At 35.8% G+C, this 19,957-nt stretch overlaps 2 protein-coding genes and 1 long non-coding RNA gene across 14 annotated transcripts; 1 reads left to right on the top strand and 2 right to left on the bottom strand.

Annotated features, from left to right (window-relative positions):
* Positions 1–1,255: 1,255 nt before the first annotated feature.
* LOC126705619 (pentatricopeptide repeat-containing protein At5g61990, mitochondrial) lies at positions 1,256–9,133 on the bottom strand. 8 transcript variants are annotated; one of them, XM_050404710.1, is made up of 5 exons: positions 5,636–9,133; positions 5,147–5,357; positions 4,617–4,716; positions 3,803–3,934; positions 1,256–1,910 (listed from the first exon to the last, which is right to left on the bottom strand). In XM_050404710.1, exon 1 carries the CDS (start codon positions 8,983–8,985, stop codon positions 5,863–5,865), a length of 3,123 nt encoding a protein of 1,040 aa, XP_050260667.1. In that variant the 5' UTR covers positions 8,986–9,133; the 3' UTR covers positions 1,256–1,910; positions 3,803–3,934; positions 4,617–4,716; positions 5,147–5,357; positions 5,636–5,862. The 8 variants fall into 8 exon arrangements, with proteins under 8 accessions (XP_050260667.1, XP_050260672.1, XP_050260670.1 ...); XM_050404715.1 differs by lacking the exon at positions 3,803–3,934 and having other exon boundaries at positions 1,256–1,483; positions 1,602–1,910; XM_050404713.1 differs by having other exon boundaries at positions 4,617–4,704.
* A 595-nt stretch (positions 9,134–9,728) lies between these two features.
* Positions 9,729–10,485, bottom strand: LOC126706351 (uncharacterized). The gene is made up of 4 exons (XR_007648562.1): positions 10,302–10,485; positions 10,078–10,165; positions 9,899–9,973; positions 9,729–9,804 (listed from the first exon to the last, which is right to left on the bottom strand). It is a non-coding gene; the product is annotated as an uncharacterized LOC126706351 (long non-coding RNA).
* A 3,368-nt stretch (positions 10,486–13,853) lies between these two features.
* LOC126707039 (uncharacterized) lies at positions 13,854–18,962 on the top strand. Of its 5 annotated transcripts, XR_007648789.1 has the most exons (5): positions 13,854–14,045; positions 15,407–15,483; positions 15,974–16,128; positions 16,233–16,395; positions 18,083–18,962. XR_007648789.1 is itself a non-coding variant. In XM_050406627.1 (4 exons), the coding sequence occupies exons 1-4, from the start codon at positions 13,999–14,001 to the stop codon at positions 18,447–18,449; spliced, it is 342 nt and encodes a 113-aa protein (XP_050262584.1). In that variant the 5' UTR covers positions 13,854–13,998; the 3' UTR covers positions 18,450–18,962. The 5 variants fall into 5 exon arrangements, 3 of the variants coding, with proteins under 3 accessions (XP_050262584.1, XP_050262583.1, XP_050262582.1); XR_007648790.1 differs by lacking the exon at positions 15,974–16,128; XM_050406627.1 differs by lacking the exon at positions 15,974–16,128 and having other exon boundaries at positions 16,238–16,395; positions 18,390–18,962.
* The last annotated feature ends 995 nt before the right edge of the window (positions 18,963–19,957 follow it).

The following is a 19,957-nucleotide window of genomic DNA, read 5'->3' as shown; positions in this document are numbered from 1 at the left end:
TCTCTCTACAACAGGAACTCAGGAAGACTAAAACCAGTGCAACAACCCGTAGCAAGTCCATGGCAGATCATTTTGAAAATAACAAGAGCAAGATGTAATAGGACTAAAAGATGCTCTTTTGCCTGTGAAGTAGTAAATATGCAGGGAGTTAGTGTGTTTTTCGGAGTTGCTTGTAGTGCAACCAAATCAAAAGGTGGGGCTATGTTTGAAGCAATGGTGGATACTGCCATCAGAGCAAAGCACCACGGATTTCAGTATATTTTGTTTTTGGGTGATGATAGGAAGGTTGTCCAAGCTTTTAAAGAGAAAAGATCAACTGATTGGTTAGACAATACTAGATTAGCTGATCTTAATACCCTTGCTCAATCTAGGCTCTTTTGTAACATGCTTTTTGTGCCCCCACTTTATAGTCAAACATGTCTGGTCTGTAGCAAAGATAGCAACTCAGGTGCCTTTGAACTATTGCTGGTACAACCCAGCACTTGTATAACTTTTGTGTATATCTCCCTTTTGAATGGTATCCAAAAAGAAAGTCATTGTAATAGATATACCAATTATATGTACGGTGGTCCGTCTGCTTTACCAGCCAGAGTGATTTTGATTGTGATCAAAATAAATCCCCTATAATAATCATTTACGTGAATCTAGAGGTTTGCAACAATACAAGGGCAGTATGAGAAAAGAGAACCCAATTGATTTGCTCAAAAGGATTTGTAAGTGCCAATTGTGGTGCACCTGAACTTAGAAAAATTATGCAATCCTAATAGTGGATCATGTTACTTATCCATCATTCTACTAAAAGACTTTCCCCTGTTTAAAATTGAGTCGGTTGTTGATAATAATAAAAATTTCTTGAACCTCAGTATTCTTATGTGCATTTAATGCTCTGGTGTTCATCATAAACTTGGTGTACAAATATCAAAGGTAAGCTGTCCAGGCTTGTATTGAGCATTATCTCATTCAATGTTGCGAAAATATTTATTCATGTTCACAGTAGTTGGTTCTAAATTAAAGCCTGAGGCTAGGCATTAGGAACTTTGATGCGTGTGGCTCAAAATCTCATTCAGAGTCTCCATGTAAAATAATATTTTATTAAAGACACCGAAGGACCCTGCAACTTACAGTATTTTGATGTGTAAAATGACAGGACTGAAAACAATAGGTTAGCAAATAAAATGAAAGGAGAATAGATTTAAAGAGGAAAATTAGAATAATAATGAGAGTGAGATAGAGACATAACAGAACCAGTGAAGACGAGAGAATATCAAGCAATCTGAATATAACTATAAGCTATGAATTCCGAATAATCTCATTACCCTTTAAAAATCCTAGACGAGAGAATTGTTGTCAAAACCTTGAACAAGATCAAAAATAAGGCCTATGATATAATAGAATCATAGGCCTTTGATTCTATTATAAGAAATTTCACTGAAATGTCTAACAAGTCCATAGTTGCAGCAGCTTCATATATATGTTTGTATGTCTGTATGAATAAAAACGCAAGTAATCAACCATCCTTTGAAGTTTCGAGTAGGTGAGACATATTCCCTTCAAATTTAGCAAGTAAAAGATACCTAAGAAAACCCCTGACTGAGCATTACCTCTTTCTGACTTTTAGCTAGTTCCATCTCCAGGATTGCAATTGCTTTTTCTGATGCCTGGTAACACTGCACTTCCTCAGCAATTCTTTGGCGGATGCTATTCAATTTTTCAACCATTAGAGACAGTTCCTTCTCAGCATTTGCTACAGCTTCTCCCGACACACTGGCAACTGGAATAGATGTTCCCATTTTGCCACCATGAGGCTTACTTCCTCCACCACTCATTGTACCAGATGTTTCAAAAAGAGCACCATCAAGTGTTACCACACGTCGAAATTCTTTGTTTCCACTGTATGCAATACGTGTTGCCTGAAAATGAAAAATAGAAGCTATTTAAAAATTTGCCAGACCCAAGATCTACTTGCACCAATATGGCAATATTGGTTATTTTACTCTCAATAAGATGGAAACCACCCACAGACTGAACTTGAGGATTTAACCTCATCATGAGACCAATGCAAATTAGGCATTAATGATAATTCCTTTTGGTATAAACAGATTTACGTTTCTGATAAAATGTATGGCAGGGCTAAGATGCCCAAGGCCTTAAAAAATGATTTCTTATCTCTTAGAATATGTTTGCTTACATTGTGACATATTCCACTTAAGATTCTATCAGCAGTAAAACATCTAAAATTTCCTTCTCATTTGTCTTTGATTCCAGTTGAAAAGGATCTGTCACAAGGTAGATTGCGCAAAATTTTCTTTAGGAAAGTGCGCACGAGGTAATAAGAAATTAAAAAGTTATAAGCTGACAACTTTAGTTACTCCAATGCAACTAATCCAGATCAACCAAGCACAAGCAGCTAAAACCAACTTATTAGCCACAATGCCAAATTATCAAAACACCAGCTTGCTTTTAGAAACAAGTGAGCAAACTTAACACTGCATTTTTTTTTTACAATTTTGAATCAGAAGAATAATCCAATGATTTAGAAAGAAACTGGAAACTGCCCAATCAAGATCCTTAACTACAACAGTGTTTCCCAGTGCTGCAAAGAAAGCAAGTTTCATTCTTTCATCCTGAACTTTAATTAAATCAAAAGATGTGGAACTCCCTCTAGAGTGCTTATCTTCTCCTTCAACTTGGGTAAAAATTAAACTTGCTTCTCTTGCAAGGGGAATTTAAAATTATAAAATAAAAAATAAAGTAGTCATAGTTTTATGAGTCCTCTTCAATTAATGGGAGTCTACCATATATGAAGGAAAGAGATTTATACACACACACACTACTGTATGGCATTAAATATCAAGGTGGCCACCAAATCTGAATTATCGTTTTCTAAATTTATTGACTCCTCCATCCTGTTAAGTAAGTTGTGATATTAAATGCTTAATTCAGATTTTACCTATCATTAAAAAAATAATAATAATAATAATTAAAAATTAAAAAAAAAAAAAGAAAAAAAGAAAAAAAAAAGAGTTGTGATATTAACATTTCAAAACCACTTTGACTGCTGCAAGTTTTGGTTGCACATGACCAAAATGTTGACCAAATACTTTTGCAACCCAAACCCAAATGAGCAACCCCATAAATCCTACAATATGTAAAGATTTTCTTTGTTATCTACATTGTCTCTCCTTACTATTTCAAACCAGCTAGTAGATTCAATGGGAACAATCTATACTATCATAATTTTAAACTAGAGGATCTACAAACTGGAGATATCAAACCTGCTCTCTTTAAGATATTATAGCCTTAGACACAAGGAAAAGAACATTAACAGGTGTCAAAAATTTGACAAAATGCTATTTTGGGGAATGAACAAAAAATATTTATTTCAATAAAGTGAAGCACAAAGTGACAACATATTTGATGGTAGCAGGGAGTATCAAAGATGTAGCAATAGGAAAGCAAGTTTTTTGGCAAGTAACAGGAAAGTAAATTCATATAATAAAAATAAAAATAAAAGCCCCAGATTGGTAATGACAGCATCAGCTGGAAGGATACATGTTCTCATCTTAATGAAGGACACTGAGCTATTTTAGAGGCCGGCTCCCCATAAATAGCCCATTTGCAAGTTATACCTTCCATCCTTAACTTTCAATTTTTCAGCTAACTAACAAGAATTATGCCTCCAATCAGCATTAGCACTAACACAAGTAATAGACAAAGTGCATCATTAAAAATAGGATATTGATGTAGCAAGCAGGAATAAGAGGGTAAACTTTCACTAAGATAAGACGCAAACTGTACTCACTGCTTAGATGCTTCATCAAATTTTTCGACATATTTGTTGGTGCCAATTATATCCTCAAGAAAACCTTCATCATGGGGTCCCTGAGCTTTTGGCTTCATAAGTAAAATCTGCTCAACTTAATGTGTCTTTCCCCTTCACAAGTGTATATTTAGTTCAGTTTTCTGGTTGAGGGCTAAATAGAAGAAATTACTGTATCTGCCCAGTGGAGTTTGCTGGGCTCAATAATTTCTCCCAATATAGGCTATACTAGTCAGGAAGTTTGGATATTATAGCAGTAAATTATATTATTTTGTATATAGTTCAGGTTTTATATATTTGCAAGGATAGAGAGATTCATCTCAATCATGGTAGCTTGAAAATGTGCAAGGTGGTACTTTGAGTCATAACATCATAAGATAAAACTTTTCTTTTGTTTGGGAGCCACTAAAACTTCATCATGAATCATGACCAATGATGTTGATTGGTTACAGTAGTTGTAGATTAATATGGTGTAAAGATGACTAAAAGTTCTTACTGTATACCACTGTGCAAAGACTCAAGAATCAAGAGGAATATTCTTCAAACTTAGAATGTACACACACATTAACACAAGAAAAAAAAAACTATTAACCAAAATATAAAAAAAGAGTTTCTCCAATAGTTTGGATCATTTCACTAACAAAGTATGAACTAGGAGCATTGTATTGTGCCTAATATTTTTAGTGATTCCAATTCATTCAACACAGAAAGACATAGTTTATCCAGCCAAAGAAGAAGGCAAGGATTAGAAGAAATGGACACCATGAGAGTGCTGAGCTGGAACAAAAAAATATACCACTAGCCTTGAATGTAGAGAAAATCAACTCCTGCCCTAAAGGGCTGTTGCATGCACTGGTTAAATTAGATACCACCACTCCTGCAGACTGTCAGATTCACTACATAAAATGAAAGAGAACGACAGTATGCCACTTCATAGCAGCAATAGTTACAAGAAGAAACTTCATATTAAAGAAAAATCAATAGCAATTTCAGTTCTCTCTCATGGTTAAAATGATCAGCATGCATGTTCAATAAGGTTTTTTCGCTAAAAGGAAGGAAAAACCAGCTCAATCCAGTACATAAAATGAAAGAGAATGAAAGTATGCCACTTCACAGCAGCAATAGTTACAAGAAAAAACTACATAACGAAGAATAATCGATAGTAATTTCAGTTCTCTCACTGTTAAAATGACCAGCATAAAAACCAGCTGAATTCAGTACATTTAATGAAAGAGAACAGTATGCCACTTCATAGCAGCCGTAGTTACTAGAAAAAACTACATAACAAAGAATAATCAATGGTAATTTCAGTTGTCTTTCATTTACCTATAAAAAAAATTTTCAGTTGTCTCTCATGGTTAAACTGGCCAGCAGGCATGTCCAATAAGGTTTTCTTACTAAAAGGAAGGAAAATCAGCCCTTGATTTTTGCTGGTACTCTTGCAACTTCTTCAGCCACATATTATTCAGCCCTTGATTTTGGCTGGCACCAGCCTACTGCGCCATTTTTTCATTTTTCATCTTTTAGTCTGTCCCAACTACAACAGCCATTTCAACAAATTAGCAATATATACAAGTTGTCAGGAGAAGTGGACCAGAAATTTCAAATATAGATGACATACATAGTAACATAGTAAACAAGCAAAGTGAGGGGGGAAAAAAACATAGGGATGGTTGGTTCTAGTGAACAACATTGACCACCTAGTTGCTTTCGCAAACATATAGAATGGTACATCAACCTTGCCCTATTCTATAAAAGAAATTGTTATCACAGGAAGGATTTCATCTAACAAAAGAGGATGCAAAATAGTGTTACCTTTCCAAGTGTTGATTCCAAAAATTTGGTTGGAAGAATCCACAATAACTGGTTAAGAAAAAAGAAGTTGCACATTGTTGCTACCGAGAGCTGTCACCTCAAACTACTATACCCAATTTAGGGTTAATTCACTTTAGCACCCTGCTAAGGCCAGAACCTGAATTTGCAACCATGAAGCCATAGACAGGAAGCACTGGGAGCAGAAGTTCCAGTTCTCTGCTGAGTAATTAAGGTTCTGCCTGACAAGCAACTCCAGATATTTCTTGCTTTGAGATATTAACAGATTTCTCAGAGTTTGCAACACTTTGGCCTTCATTGATTAAGCCACTTATATTGGATGCTGGAACCCATCCAAATCTAATCATACTTTCCAGAGCCTTTGCTGCATTGTCCATATTTCCCACCTTGGAAAAACCACGGATTAGAGCTCTACATGTAGGAAGATTTAGTGTAAGTCCTTGCTCTCCAGCTCCATCAAGTAACTTCAACACTTTAGAAAAATTTTCCTTTTTGCATAGGGAATCTATTAGTGCATCATATATTTCACTGTCCAAGATCATACCCTTGACTAATACATCATCTACCAACTTTAAGGTTTTCATCAAATCACCTTCCTTGCAGTAAGCATCACCTATCAAGCCATATGTCATTTCATTGGGCTCAATTCCCCTTGCCACCATCTCCTCAAAAAGAGCAAACATCTTATTTCTTTTCCCCATGTTGTTGTAACCACAGAAAAGTGAAGTGTAAGTCACAATATTTGGCATGATATTCTTTTTCTGCATCTCCAGAAAGTGCTGCTCAGCTTCCTTCACTAATCCTGCCTTGCAGTAAGAATCAATCAGAATTGTGTAGGTCACATGATCTGGGGTCACATCCTTATCGATCATGTATTCAAACAACTGGTTAGCTTCCACCAATTTCCCAGACTTGCAGAAGCTATCAATCAAAGCATTGAAAGAAGACGTGGAAGCAAAGCCCTTCTGCACCATCTCATGAGATAAGGAAAGGGCCTTCTCCATGTCTCCTGCTTTGCAGCACCCATTAACAAGGGCAGAATAGATGAAACAATCAGGTGGAACCCCCTTTGATGGCATATCATCCAATAATCGAAACGCCTCCATTAAATTTCCAGATTTGCAGTACCCATCTATAATTGTAGCATAGGTCACACCATTAGGAGCCAAACCCTTTCCTGAGATTCCATCAAACAGTTCCCTAGCTCTCTCAATAGCACCCAACTTGCAAAGTCCGTTAATCAAGGTATTATAAGTAACAATGTTTGGAGTAATGCCTTTCTGGCACATCTCTTCATGGACTTTAAAAGCTCTGTCTAAATCACCTTGCTTACAGAAGCTGGAAATGAGAGAGCTGTAAGTAAAAACATCAGGCACCAGAGACTTGTCAAGGAGTTCAGAGAAAACCTCCATTGCTTCCTGAGTTTTTCCGTTCTTACAGAGACCATGGATGAGGACACTATAACTTTGGACATCAGGAATGACCCCTTGTTCAAGCATACATCTAAATGCTGAAAAGGCTTCTGTTATGTTACCCTCTTTACAGTGCCCATCAATCAGGGCTGTATAGATTACATCATTAGGCACTATTCCACAATCTAGCATTTCCCTGAAATACCTGTCTGCTAATTGCATTTCCCCTGCCTTACAATATCCATTGATGAAAGCCCCATAAGTATATTCATTAGGCTTCAATCCCCTCTCAATCATTTCGACTAAGAAAGTCTTTGCATCTTCCATCCTTTTGGCCTTGCAAAGCCCAATTATAAGAGAATTATAGCAAAAAGCATCAGGCAGAACTCCATTTTCCCTCATTCCTTTCAATATCCATATTGCCTCATCAAATCTACTTTCTTGGACGTGACCTTTAATTAGAGTTGAGTACAAAACCGCATTTGGTTTCAAACCCCCAGCAATCATTTGCTCCAGAACACTATTAGCCCGTTGCAGATCACCACAACGGCATAGACCATTTATTATAACACCATAAGTGGATATAGTGGGTTCCAATTTCCTCTTCTTCATCTCAAGAAGTAGGTCATAAACCTGTACCAATTTTTTCTCTTGATAATACCTATCAATTAGAGGGGTAAAAGTCTGGGTATCAGGTGTTATCCCAATTGCAATCATCTCCTTCAAGATAGTTCTGGCCTTCTCCACGTCACCAACCTTACAGAACCCACTAACAAGCACATTATATGTCACCAAGTTTAACTTTATTCCATGGGCAACCATCTCGTCCTTGATTCTCAAAGCCTCTTCTACTTTACCTTCTTTCATGAAACCATTAACCAAAGCAGTGTAGGTAAAAAGATCAGGACGTAGACCCACATTGAACATCTCTTCCAATACCAACTTTGCTTCCTCCAACCTTTTCTGTCTGCATAACCCATCAACAAGTGTGGAGTAAGTATACTTATCCGGGAACAACCCCTTTCCTGCCATCGACTTCTTCAGCTCAAAAGCTTCGTCAACAGCCCCACTTCTGCACAAACCTCCAATCACTACATTGTAGGTAACCACATTAGGACGACAACCCTTCTCCTCCATCTCAAAAAGCACCCTTTTAGCCCCCTCCACATTCCTAACTTTAAAAAGCGCATTGATCACATTAGAGTAAGTATAAACGTCAGGACTTATCTTAGCTTCTAACATCCCATCATAAACCTTCCAAAACAACTCCATCCCATTACACTTAACTAAATCCTTCAACAAAGAATTACAACACAACAAACGAGGCAGAAAGCCACCATTTTTAGCTTCCAAAAACACAGTAACAGCCTCATTCAAAAAACCCATCTTCCTATAAACATCAACCAAAATCTCAATCACCATAACATCACAATTAGACCCGCCACAGTCTACACGACACCTAAGAATAGAATCAAGAATTTCCAAAACTGGCTTCTGGGTCATCACCATTCGCTCTAAAACGCCACTAGCATGTGCATAAAGCCTCAAATTACACAGAGAAACAGCCAGAATCGAAAAAGAATACAAATTCTGAGGACCACCACCCATTTGAGAAGTGGACCAATCAAAGAAATGAAGGAGGCGTTTGGGGTTAGATACCTTGTTCTGAAGAAGAACGGAGCGAACAACTTCTGGGTTCAGCTTCTTTGGTATGTCCGAGGATTCGATGAGGCACTGCCAGTTCATTTGCTTGAGCATGGCCGAGATTTCGTTGACGGTGTCTTCGTTTTGTTTTGTTGAGGTCTGTGACTGTGAGTGTGAGAAAGTGCAGAAGTTTAAGGATTTTGGATAAAAAACATGATGTTTTCGTTTTGCTTTTGCGAGAACATGTCGATTTCGGAGTGCGAATGTTAAACCCATTGTTTTTCGTTTCCGATCAGAGAGAGACAGAGAGACAAGAGTGTGAAACAAACACAGCTATAACTTATATAGCGTAGAGTGTGGACGTATATTAAAGAGCTTCACTTCTAAAGGGGTATTTTTCTTTTCTTTTTTTTTGAGAAGAAGGTACTCATTTGGTCAGCCAAAATGTCAAATGCAAAATTATTTCTTGATAACTAGAATTTTTTTTTTTTTAATGAAATACTTAAATTTGTAGTTGCAAGTTGCAATCATGGTTGTCAAGTGTAAATGTTTTCAATTTTTGGGAAATTAAAAAAAAAAAAAAAAAAACACTAATGTTATTAGTGTAAAGTGTCAAGCTCCCATACTATCTACATTTTAAATAACTATATCTTCTTTTACTTTTTTTTTCTTTTATAATTGAGATAATATTATAGAGGCAAGTTGCAATCATGGTTGTCATGTGTAAATGTTTTCAATTTTCGGGAAATTAAAAAAAAAAAAAAAAAAAACACTAATGTTATTTAGTGTAAAGTGTCAAGCTCCCATACTATCTACATTTTAAATAACTATATCTTCTTCTACTTTTTTTTTTTTTTTTTTTAATCGAGATAACATTATAGAGCATCACAGCAGATGTTCTATAAAAAATGTTATTTTGACACATTAAAAGCCTACTTTATTATTTTACCACATCATTTTACAACATCTCATTTATCATATGTTTTTTCACAGATTGCAAAACTACCTAAATTAATTGTAATGCTCTTAGTGCAATTATCAGTTTTGTAGATCCCAACAAGTCAATCGGCCAATTCAAACACGTTGTTTCGAAGACTGCAGGTGGCATAAAAGATAAGAACACCAAGATCAGTATAAGTAAATATATCAGTAACTAGCAATAAACCCGAGGGAGCATTAATCAACCTACCTTATGATTATAAACTGGGCATCCTTTGTTCGGTCCTTCACATAATGCCCCCCACAATCGAAACATTTTTGAAGTCTGCACACCATATGGACTAATGTAAGTGAATGAAGATCAAAAGAAAAAGATGACGAAACAATTTAAGAGGGGTGGGGATTATAATCGAGGATTCAGGTAAGTACCCAGTGCAGCATCAATTTCATCCATTACATAAAGGGAGGTTGGCTTGTAGTGATGAAGTGCGAAAACAAGAGCTAAAGAACTCAAGGTCTGAAAGCAGTAAAAGGAACAACATTATAGGTTACACAACTGTCAACATAATTCAGGGATTCTATAGACAGGCATGCTTATTGTTCAGATAATGGATTCTATAGAAGGGTTAAAGTCAGCAATGTTCAAAGATAACCTTTTCACCACCCGATAAATTTGCAATATTCTTCCAGCTCTTCTTTGGTGGTCGGACACTGAAAACAACACCTTCAGAGAAAGGATCCAAACAGTCCACTAGCTCAAGTTCTGCATCACCTCCAAGTGTGATCATCTATGGCAAGTCCATTAGAAGGGCAAAAGTACAATCATTACTTGTAAATGCATATAATACAAGAAAAAAAGGAAAGAAGCATGAAAGATGAAAAAAGAAGCATCAAATATGGAAAGCCCCAACTAATTGCAAATGAAGGAGCATAGAAAAGAATTTTGCTAATCGAAAGTGGAGTTCTTCAATGGCAGATCCGTGACTCTTCTCAATATCCAAAATAGACTTAAGTTCTTCAACCTTCTGTCTTGCAGCTTGTTCAATAGGAACAGTGCATCTTGTTCTTTGATGCATTCCTGCAATAAGGGTCAAGTACTATCATCATATTTCCTAATGGCAAAGCAACAAGTGAACTTGAAATTCAAATTAATTACAATGAAAACACAAACTTGTTCCACTTTACGAGCTCTCAATACTTCAAGCTTCTTCTTATCTATGTCAATTTGAATATCTGCAATGCTTGCAGTTTTTGTTTTTAATTTTCCCAATATAACATCCACTTGTTTTTGTGCATCTTTAAACGCTGCATGACCAGCTTCATGCTGAAAGAGCAACCATTACTTTCAGCCAACTATATTTTAATCTCTGCTACACAATTCATATTATAGGACCTTTTACTACTCACAATGTCAATCAACACAAGAAATGAATTGCTTAACAAATAATGTAGTGCTTAAAACAAATTTTTCCATTTATATGTGAGAAAGCAAAATAAGTGGACACTAACAAGTAGCTAATGCTCTCATCCCTTAGAATTAATTAAAAAGATACTATCAAAGTACCAAAACCCACTTTTCACTCAAAAGCTTGCTTTCAGTACATGTAACTTCAAGTTTTCCCTTATGTTCAATCAGTTGCTTTCCCCAAGGTTCTAGTTTAGCACGAATTTTGCAAGCTCAGCACGATATCTCAGTGTCAACTGCTTATTGACCAATCAAGGGTAAGTAACATTTCCAAAAATTAGCTACACATGCCCATGTCTGCTAGAGGTGAGACAGTATTACACTAATTATTTTGAAAGGGGATTACCTCTTCAACAAAATGGTATCAATTTCCCAACCAACAAAAAGATTACATACAATACCAAGAATAAACAAAATAAACATAAGCATGCATCCACACCAATGTCACAAAAGAAACTTCTTGGTTTCTCATTGGTTCTCCCCATGGAATTGGGTGATTTTTCTTTACAGTGTTTTTTTTTTTAAACCACAACAACATGAACCCAAAAACACAAAACAAAACAAACAAACCCAATGCAGTTTCGATCATAGCTCTAAAGTATCCATGTCACAGTCAAAAGCCAAAATCTTACATAATTTTCATTAACAAAAGCAGGAGCTTTATTTACTCACCTCTCTGCGCATTTAAACCACTACAACAGAAACCCCCAAACACAAAACAAATAAACCCAATGCACTGCCTATCATAGCTATACAAGTATCCCATCCATGTCACAATTTATAGCCAAAATGTTACATAATTATCATTAACAAAAGCATCAAAAACTCATGAAAATGTGGCTCAGTCTCATTAATCAAAAAATTTCTAGGAACTTCATTAATCAAAAATTTCAATGAACAGACTCTTTACATTAATTGACAATAGATCCCTATCTATAAAAAAAAAAAATACTAATAAACAATATGTCATGAGTCATAACATATTCTCTCTAATAAACTCTAAACAAAATAACTAATTACAAGAAAATTGCTCAATTGAATACGCCAAAATTAGTATCAATCCATATCTCTTCCTTGCCTGCTGCTACTTGCTCCTTCATCGTTCTCCCCTGTGTTGACCACAACAAAAGCCAGGCAGAGTTGATCTTCATTACCAAGTCTAAAAGACCAAATTTGGATCACTTGGTTAAGCTTTCTGCCAAGATCATTTTTTTCCACCACCTCATTCCAAGATTTTATCAGCATATAGCATGAGCTTTTCTTCCCTGACTCCTTAGGCATGTCCCATTGCCTCAAAACAATTTGTTTTACCTTACCGGAGGCCTCCATGAATGGGACTTCCATTGCTTGTTGTTGATCCAGACATTCTCTTTCTGCCTCCCTCAAGAAACTGCCATTGATTTGGCTTAAAGGCATGGACAGCCGAGCGTTATGTCGGTTTAGGTCAGTCTTAGTGAGAGGTTTCTGTATGACCAAAACCAGTTGGGTTCCACCCATTGTGTCAATGATATTCTGGAAAGTTTGAGGCAGTTTTGGTGATGGGTTTGACAGTGGAAGGGTTGGGTTCAATTTGGGCTTCTTTGGTGGCTTTTCTTCAATCTGGTCTTCCTTGGTGGCTTTTCTTCGCTTCTGGGTAACAAGCTTCAAACCCTGACAGTTGAGGCCATCAAATACTCTGGGTGGCGTGGGTTTGGGAGATTCAGAGTAGTTGGGAACAACAATGGATGAAGCAGCAGAGATTCCCAAATGGGGTTTCTTGGGTGGGATTATTTTGAGGCGTGTGATGATCTTGGGGGAAGCACAAGCAAAACCCTCTGGTGGTAGCGAAGCTTTCCATTCCGGATCTGCAATGCCAGTGGGTTGAGAAAACCTCTTCCTTTTGACGTTCAAATTTTGCAATTGGTAAAGGGTATGAGGCTTGGAAGAACCAAGATTCGATCTTTTTCTTTGGAAGGAGCCCCAGGTGGGTTTGAAACGATATTGTAGTCTCTTCTCTTCTGAAGTCAGTGGCAGAGACGGTTTTTTAGGGTGGAATAGAATCAAGTCCTCCAAAACCCTAAGAGTGAGCAAGTCCAAGTCCAGTTGTTCATCTCTGGTGCACTCTCTTTTGAGTTCATTAAATGACTCACACTCACAAAGTGAACCGGGAGTCACCATGGTTTTGATGATCAATTCTCTGTGAGTTACAGAGAGATAGAACAACAAGCAAAAAACAGAGACGAGAAAGAGACTCCAAATTCAATTCCTAAGTAGAATTGGCCTCCAAGAATCTTAATTTCTGTTTCTACACTCAGAAAAGGGAAGCAATTGTGGGTTACAAAGTGGGTTTTCTCTGTGAGTTTCAGAGATAAAACCAGAAACAGAGAGAGAGGGTTTGTTCTTGGGTATGGAAATATGAGTGTATTTTTTTATTTTATTTTTTTGTTGAGCAATGAGTGCATTTATATTAATTAAAAACATTGTAATATATCCTTCTCTGAGTGGGAGAATAAAAGCAGAGTCGGTCTCTCCGTCTCAGTCTCCGACTCTGAGTCGGAGAGACCAAAACAGAGGAGGGGTTTGTATTTGTATCATTCAAAAATAACGGCTAGTTGGGATTTCTTTGTTCCCTATTTTACCCCTATCTTTTTACATTTATTTCTCATACCTACCCCTCCCTGGTCAACCAAAAAAAGCCACGCAATTCAACCTACCAACACAAAGCAAATGACAAGTTTGCCCTCAAACCCCCGCACCGCCAGCCACTTTCTACCACTACGGAATATTTATTTTATTTTGTAAGATGGAAGATCATTTTTTTTCCTTTCCTGTTAGTTACTATCTTTGATTAAATATTCATATTTTGGAATGTGTTTTGCTTGCAATTTTACTTACTCGGCAATGGCATGGGGAGACTGGAGAGTAAGGATTGGGGGTTACACACTGCATTGAGGTATATATTTGTATTAGTGGGTTGATAATCTTTTTATTATTAGCTTTAATGTTCTCTAAAAATTTGCAAGTCCATGAGTAAATTTCCACACTTCATATTTTGAAAATGAAAGCTTTTGGAATCGTGTCTTCCATCTTGGACAACCTTAAATTTTTTCAGGTTTTTTTAATTTTCATCTGTTCACACTTCGCACTGATGTGAAATTCTTAGTAGCTGTACTACAAATATTGTTTTTTTTTTTTTTTTCAAAAAGTTTTCATAAATGCTAGAAAAACAGGTCAGAACTACTTGAACATGCAAGAAAACCGGAGATTGATGATATTGCTATAGTGGGACCAGCAGGTTCTGCAGAAAATTTTTCTTCATGGAAAAATTGATTACAAGGATTAAGTTTGGTATCTTTTTTTTTTTTTTTTAATGCTAGCTCTCCCACTAGGAACTACTTGGACACAAACCCATCTCGTAGCAATTTTGAGATTGTACATGAATTTGCTGAAATCTGTCTTTTGGCTACCAAAAAGCCTTTTTTGCACAGTACAATTTCCAGAGGTTTGAAATCTAGCCTGTCTTTGATACTGAGAACTTCTCAAGAACATAAATTTGGTTAATGAATGGAAAGATGATAAAAAGTAGAGTGAAATTCATTGGTGCAATTAATTGGTTGGGTTTGGATGATTTCATGGTAATGAATATATATATATATATATATATATATATATATATATATATGTGTGTGTGGGTGTGTGTATAAACTGTTAGTGACAATAATGGCACCTCAGAAAAACACATCAATCCATAGTTTAAAAAAAAAAAAAAATTCAATGGGCTTGTAAAAACTGTTAATTGCATAAAATTTTATTTATCAAGAAAAAATAATGATTGTCTTAGGGTTGATTCTTATTTGGCAAATGCTACTCATAAATGCATAAAAAACTCAAGGTCATATTGGTCAGCTGCTTGCTCAGAACCCAGAAAGTCGTATGACATGCTTCTTATTCAATGTTTCAGGTGAATATTGAGTATAGAATTGTTACAATGGCTTGACATTGCCAATGGTTACGTTACTTGTTTTGTTTAACCCTAAATTCAATTTAAATTATATATACTTCCATTCATGTGTACCTTCTCTTCTTCTGTCATCTGATTAGTTATTTGGCTTTTTGCCCATCATAACTGCTACCCCTGTCCATCTAAATCTATGTTTCATTTTATTTTATGCTGAGATGTGTTTATTTGATTTTGATCCACTCAGTCGTCTAAGTTATGTAATATAATTTTGTTGTGAACTTGGTTCTTCAAAAACAATTAGTTTTATATCTCAAATGTGACTTACCCGTCTATACTGTAACTTCTTTGTGTAGTGATGCCAGAGAAATTTATGCAAAAAAAACTTACCAACTTCATTGGAAAGCGACTCAAGTCAGAAAGGGCTGCTTCTGTAAGCTTCAACCATATGCACAATTGTAATGTTTACAAATTTTGGTTTTTACTCTGAAGCAATACTTGTATGTTGATTCTTTGTTTATAGAACCATAGAGGATCTTACCCACTTTTCCTTCCCTTTGCTCAATAAACCTCCAAATAATCTACTTTCATCTCTAACTCCTAACAGCTGATAAATTTAGGAATGTAAGTATGATTTGGTTAGCATTTTGGAATAGTTTTCTTGCTTTAAGAAACAAATTGGTAATTATTGTTCCAAGATATTAACCACGCAGTAATATAACTGTTGAGGCCTTGGGGAAGCTTTATTCGTACACTTTTGGCTTCAATGTCTATGATAGGTGACAATATCTGGACCATATAGTCTCGGGTTTGAATGAGTAAATGTATTAAACTATTACTTAAAAAATGAAATATGTCTATTAATTTTTTACTATTTATACTTAACTAAGTGCTAGTTTCTTTTTGGCTTTGTTGTGGTTTAGATTTGGACAAGCATATTGCAACGAACTATTGAAATGGCCAGAAATTTAGAAATAGTTTGTTAAGTGATGTTGTAGAGACTTATGGCTTGAAATGGCTAAAAGATTTAGGTCCTACATATTTTGGAATAAACGTAACAAAAGTATGATTTAACTTAGTAAGCACTCTCTACCTCTACGGAATATTTATTTATTTTATTTTGTTGCACATAATTAATTCCCTCCTTGTTGATAATCTTAATCTCCCATTCTGACAAAAAAGGACAGGGAAGCCATTTAGACCTGGAACCCTGAGGGTTTGCATGGACTTGATGTTATCGACCACCTTTTCTGCAATAGAAAGTAGTCAGCTCAACATTCTCAATCTCATCATTGCACTGCTGAAAGAAACCTTCAAATCCTCTAGCCAAGAAGGATTGGATGAGGTAAATAGCTCTCTAAAATTGGCTAAGAAGTATTCCTCAATCTCTTTGGATCATTTATCCACTAGTTATCCAAGTTTATTGTATCAATGTTGTCGGACTTTCTTTGAATAATTGTGAATAAATGTAATTTTTTTTTGTATTTCTGTCACCTTCTTGAAGCCAAAGTTCTCTAGATTTTTGTGTTGATTCTCAATCATAACTTCATTCTCTGGAGTAGAATCATTAGCTTGGTAGAGTTCTAGAAGCCGGAGCAATTCTTGTTTTTTAGATTGACACCACCCAAAGCAACTTTGTTCCACTTCCTATGAATTTACACTTAACTAGTCCAACTTTCTCATAAATTGAAAATATATTGATCCATTGACACTCACATCCCACAAACTTCTAATTACATCATCACTCCTTTCATCTCTCAACCAAGTAGCCTGGTCTTGATCTTCTCCCTAATTTTATATTAGAATTTAGTATAATTGGGTTGTGGTCATTTTGTGGTTGACAAGAGCATCATCCTCCCTGGTAACACACTGCCTTATATAGCCTCTATCTTATGCTGGAAATTTCTCCCTTTTATTACACCAAGTATGCCTAATTCCAATAAAACCCAAATTTATTCTTACATGAACTCTCTGAGACCTCTTCTTGAGAAAGAGCCAGCCTTGCATCCAAACTTTTTCTTCTCTTACAAGACAGTTGAAATCCCCACAGCAAACTCAAGGGCCTTAAATGCATTCACTGAGCTTGAAACGATCTTCCAGAATCTCTATTTCTTGGCAAAATAGGAAGCCCATAGCTGCGTACAAACAACCAATCCCTACAACCTGATTAAGAGATTACACCACTTACTTGCTAGGCAGATGCATCCACAACTTTTAAATCAACTTCCTTTTTCCATAAAAAGCTAGACCACCATCTCCACACCAGCTCTACCACTGGTACACAATGAGAATCCACATAATCTAAGGTCATCGATTTTATTAATCTTATCCTTTTCCACCATAGTCTCAAATAAGAAAATAATTTATGGGTCATGGTCCCTCATGAAGACTCTAACCATCACCATCTAGGCATTACCAATTCTTTAACAACTCCACATGAATGCTTGCATTGCACATACTCTAAAACACTAAGAAAAAACTAGGAGGAAAATAAAGAGTCACCTGCTGACTCTGATCAATCAAATCCCCACTAAGAATGAAATCTTGTAGCTATCATACCTTAGTTTAGATTGAAACAAAAGCATGAGCTGGTAAGGTAGTTGGGCAGTGATCAAGCAATGCCAGGTGGAGAATGACAATAGAAACATACTAATGACCAGTTCTAGGAGAACAAGCTTGAGTCGCATCTAGACACATGAGGCAGAGGAGGAATCCAAATAACTGGGTGGGGATCAAAGCATTTTGCAGAGTGGAGCTTGTGATCAGCTTGGGAAAAGCTCAGTGCACTATAGCAGGAGGAAGTTATCATGTGTCTTAAGGGAATGACATGGGAAAGCTGCCCCCTTTCGTTAGTTGCTTTGGTTTACAACTTTAAGTTTCCTTGAAGGCTTGAAGCACTTTTTTGTACATTCAACTGTTTGAAAGAAATCTATTCGTTATAGTTTTAATTTTTTTTTGTTTTATATATTCATTTTACAATTGTATGAAGATTTGCAAATTTTAGTAGAATCTGTAGACAACTTCATATGCAGGTATTTGGTGCATGCCAATGGAATCTATGCCAGCTATTCCCTTCTTTCAACCATCATTGTAGCCATGCCTCACCCCACTCCACGATTGTTTTCAAAACCTTAACTAATTGTACTTAGAATCATCATAAAAGCAAGAATTAAATCTTTAATTCTGGCTGCTGGAGACACAACCATTACTTGAAGTGCAGCTTGTGGGTCTTTAGGTGCATTTTGTCACGAGGCCATAACATTTTATAGCCCCGAAATTTGTTGTAGTGGCTTGCTATGCAGTGCTGTGAATCATTTCCTTATATGAACTTTTCAGCAGATATGTTCACCTGTGGCTAACTCCAGCAAGGACATTGACAATTCTGCCTTCCAAGGCTGACCACAATTGTGTTCTTACAGTATATGTATCTAACGTGACGTCCTGCTCATACCATATATACATATATATGCTTGATGGCCATTAGTGGTGCTGTTTGTAATCTTGCTAGTTTTGTGTATGATTTATGTTACTTGTTTTTGCTACTCATATGTAAGAAGTTTTCATTTTCAGGTTCCAGATATTTATAGTTTTGATAATTATCATTGCTATAGAATTCACTCTTTTGAAGAGAAAGCAATGGTCAAATATTGTACTTTAGGACCTGCATTAGCATTACCAAACCGGTGCAAGTTCATCTAGTCCTGAGTGATTTTTAGTACAGGTTAATCAGAAGCCACTATTACATTTTACCGTCATTGGTTCCCTGAAAGCATGAGACAAGCCCAATCACGAGAGTATTTCTGTCATGGTGATGCAAGTGTAATGTAATATAATGAACAGGTAAAGTTGGCCAACCAATAACCATATTTGATTATCATATGAAATGGACAGCTACCAGTGAACCTTAAGTTACTTACGAAAGTTTTAGCCAAATTGTAGTGTATCTTTGCTGTTGGTCATCAACAAATTATTGATCATCCAAAAAATTAAAAAAAGTTTATTGTGAGAACATAAATAAAAAAACATTAAGACTTCAACACTTTGTTTGGAAGTTTATAAAGGAATGAAAATATTGTGTTTGGAAGAAAGGACACAAATAGTTTACTTCTAAATTAAAAAATAACAAGACAAATACAATTAGTATGTGTTTGGTAAAGATTAAAAAGTCAGCTTATTTTACTATTTAGCTTATTTTTGCTACTATTTATGGGCTCCACCACACTTTTTGGTACTATTCATAGATTTCACTGTATTATTTTAGCTAATTTTTACCTTTATCTATAGTACTTTCAATAAATAAAAAATTTCAATTTTAGCAAAATAAATAGACTCTTAATCTTTCTCTTTTTTCCTTTGTTTTTTTGGAAGATGAACCCAACAGTTTCCTTAAATACAGACATGAATATTTAACATATTTCCAGCCTTCCTCCACTTATAATCACTGGCTTTTATTTGATATTCATCCAATAGATGATAAAGAAATACTTTGTTGTCAACTAATTAGACCTTGATTAAGGTTCACTCTACATGTCAAATTTCCACTCCATGAAAACTGGAAAGGTCGGTAGCTAGTAATTGAAGATTCTGAACCTGACAACACACTTTGCTTTCTTAAAGTCTTAATCAATTAAAACTAAAAAATCTACATCACCGACCACAACTATGGCCAGATAATTAAGTTCAAGCAGCCAAATAAAGTCAAAAAAAATAGGTGAGTGGTGGAATTTTATTTCAAGCTTATTTGCGATTGAATGCAAGACTGAAGGAGTGAGACAGACTTTTCTTTTCTTTTTTTCCTTTTTTTGAGAAAATGAGACAGACTTGGGATTGATGTTTATGTCTATTACTCCTTATTTTTTTAGATCCAAATTTTAGAATATGGTTTCACATAATTAAATCACTGGAGT

Source organism: Quercus robur, chromosome 11 (assembly GCF_932294415.1).
Source record: "Quercus robur chromosome 11, dhQueRobu3.1, whole genome shotgun sequence".
Lineage (NCBI taxonomy): Eukaryota > Viridiplantae > Streptophyta > Magnoliopsida > Fagales > Fagaceae > Quercus > Quercus robur.
Note: the sequence above shows the minus strand (reverse complement) of the source record. Positions and strands in the feature narration are given on the sequence as shown.

Excerpts from the sequence above, each read along its gene's own strand:
- LOC126705619 (XM_050404710.1), bottom strand. The coding sequence starts at position 8,985 with ATGGGTTTAACATTCGCACTCCGAAATCGACATGTTCTCGCAAAAGCA.
- LOC126707039 (XM_050406625.1), top strand. The coding sequence starts at position 13,999 with ATGGGGAGACTGGAGAGTAAGGATTGGGGGTTACACACTGCATTGAG. Across the intron at positions 14,046-15,406 it reads GGGTTACACACTGCATTGAG|TGATGCCAGAGAAATTTATG; the intron begins GTATATATTTGT and ends TTCTTTGTGTAG. Across the intron at positions 15,484-16,237 it reads AGTCAGAAAGGGCTGCTTCT|GGAAGCCATTTAGACCTGGA; the intron begins GTAAGCTTCAAC and ends AAAAAAGGACAG.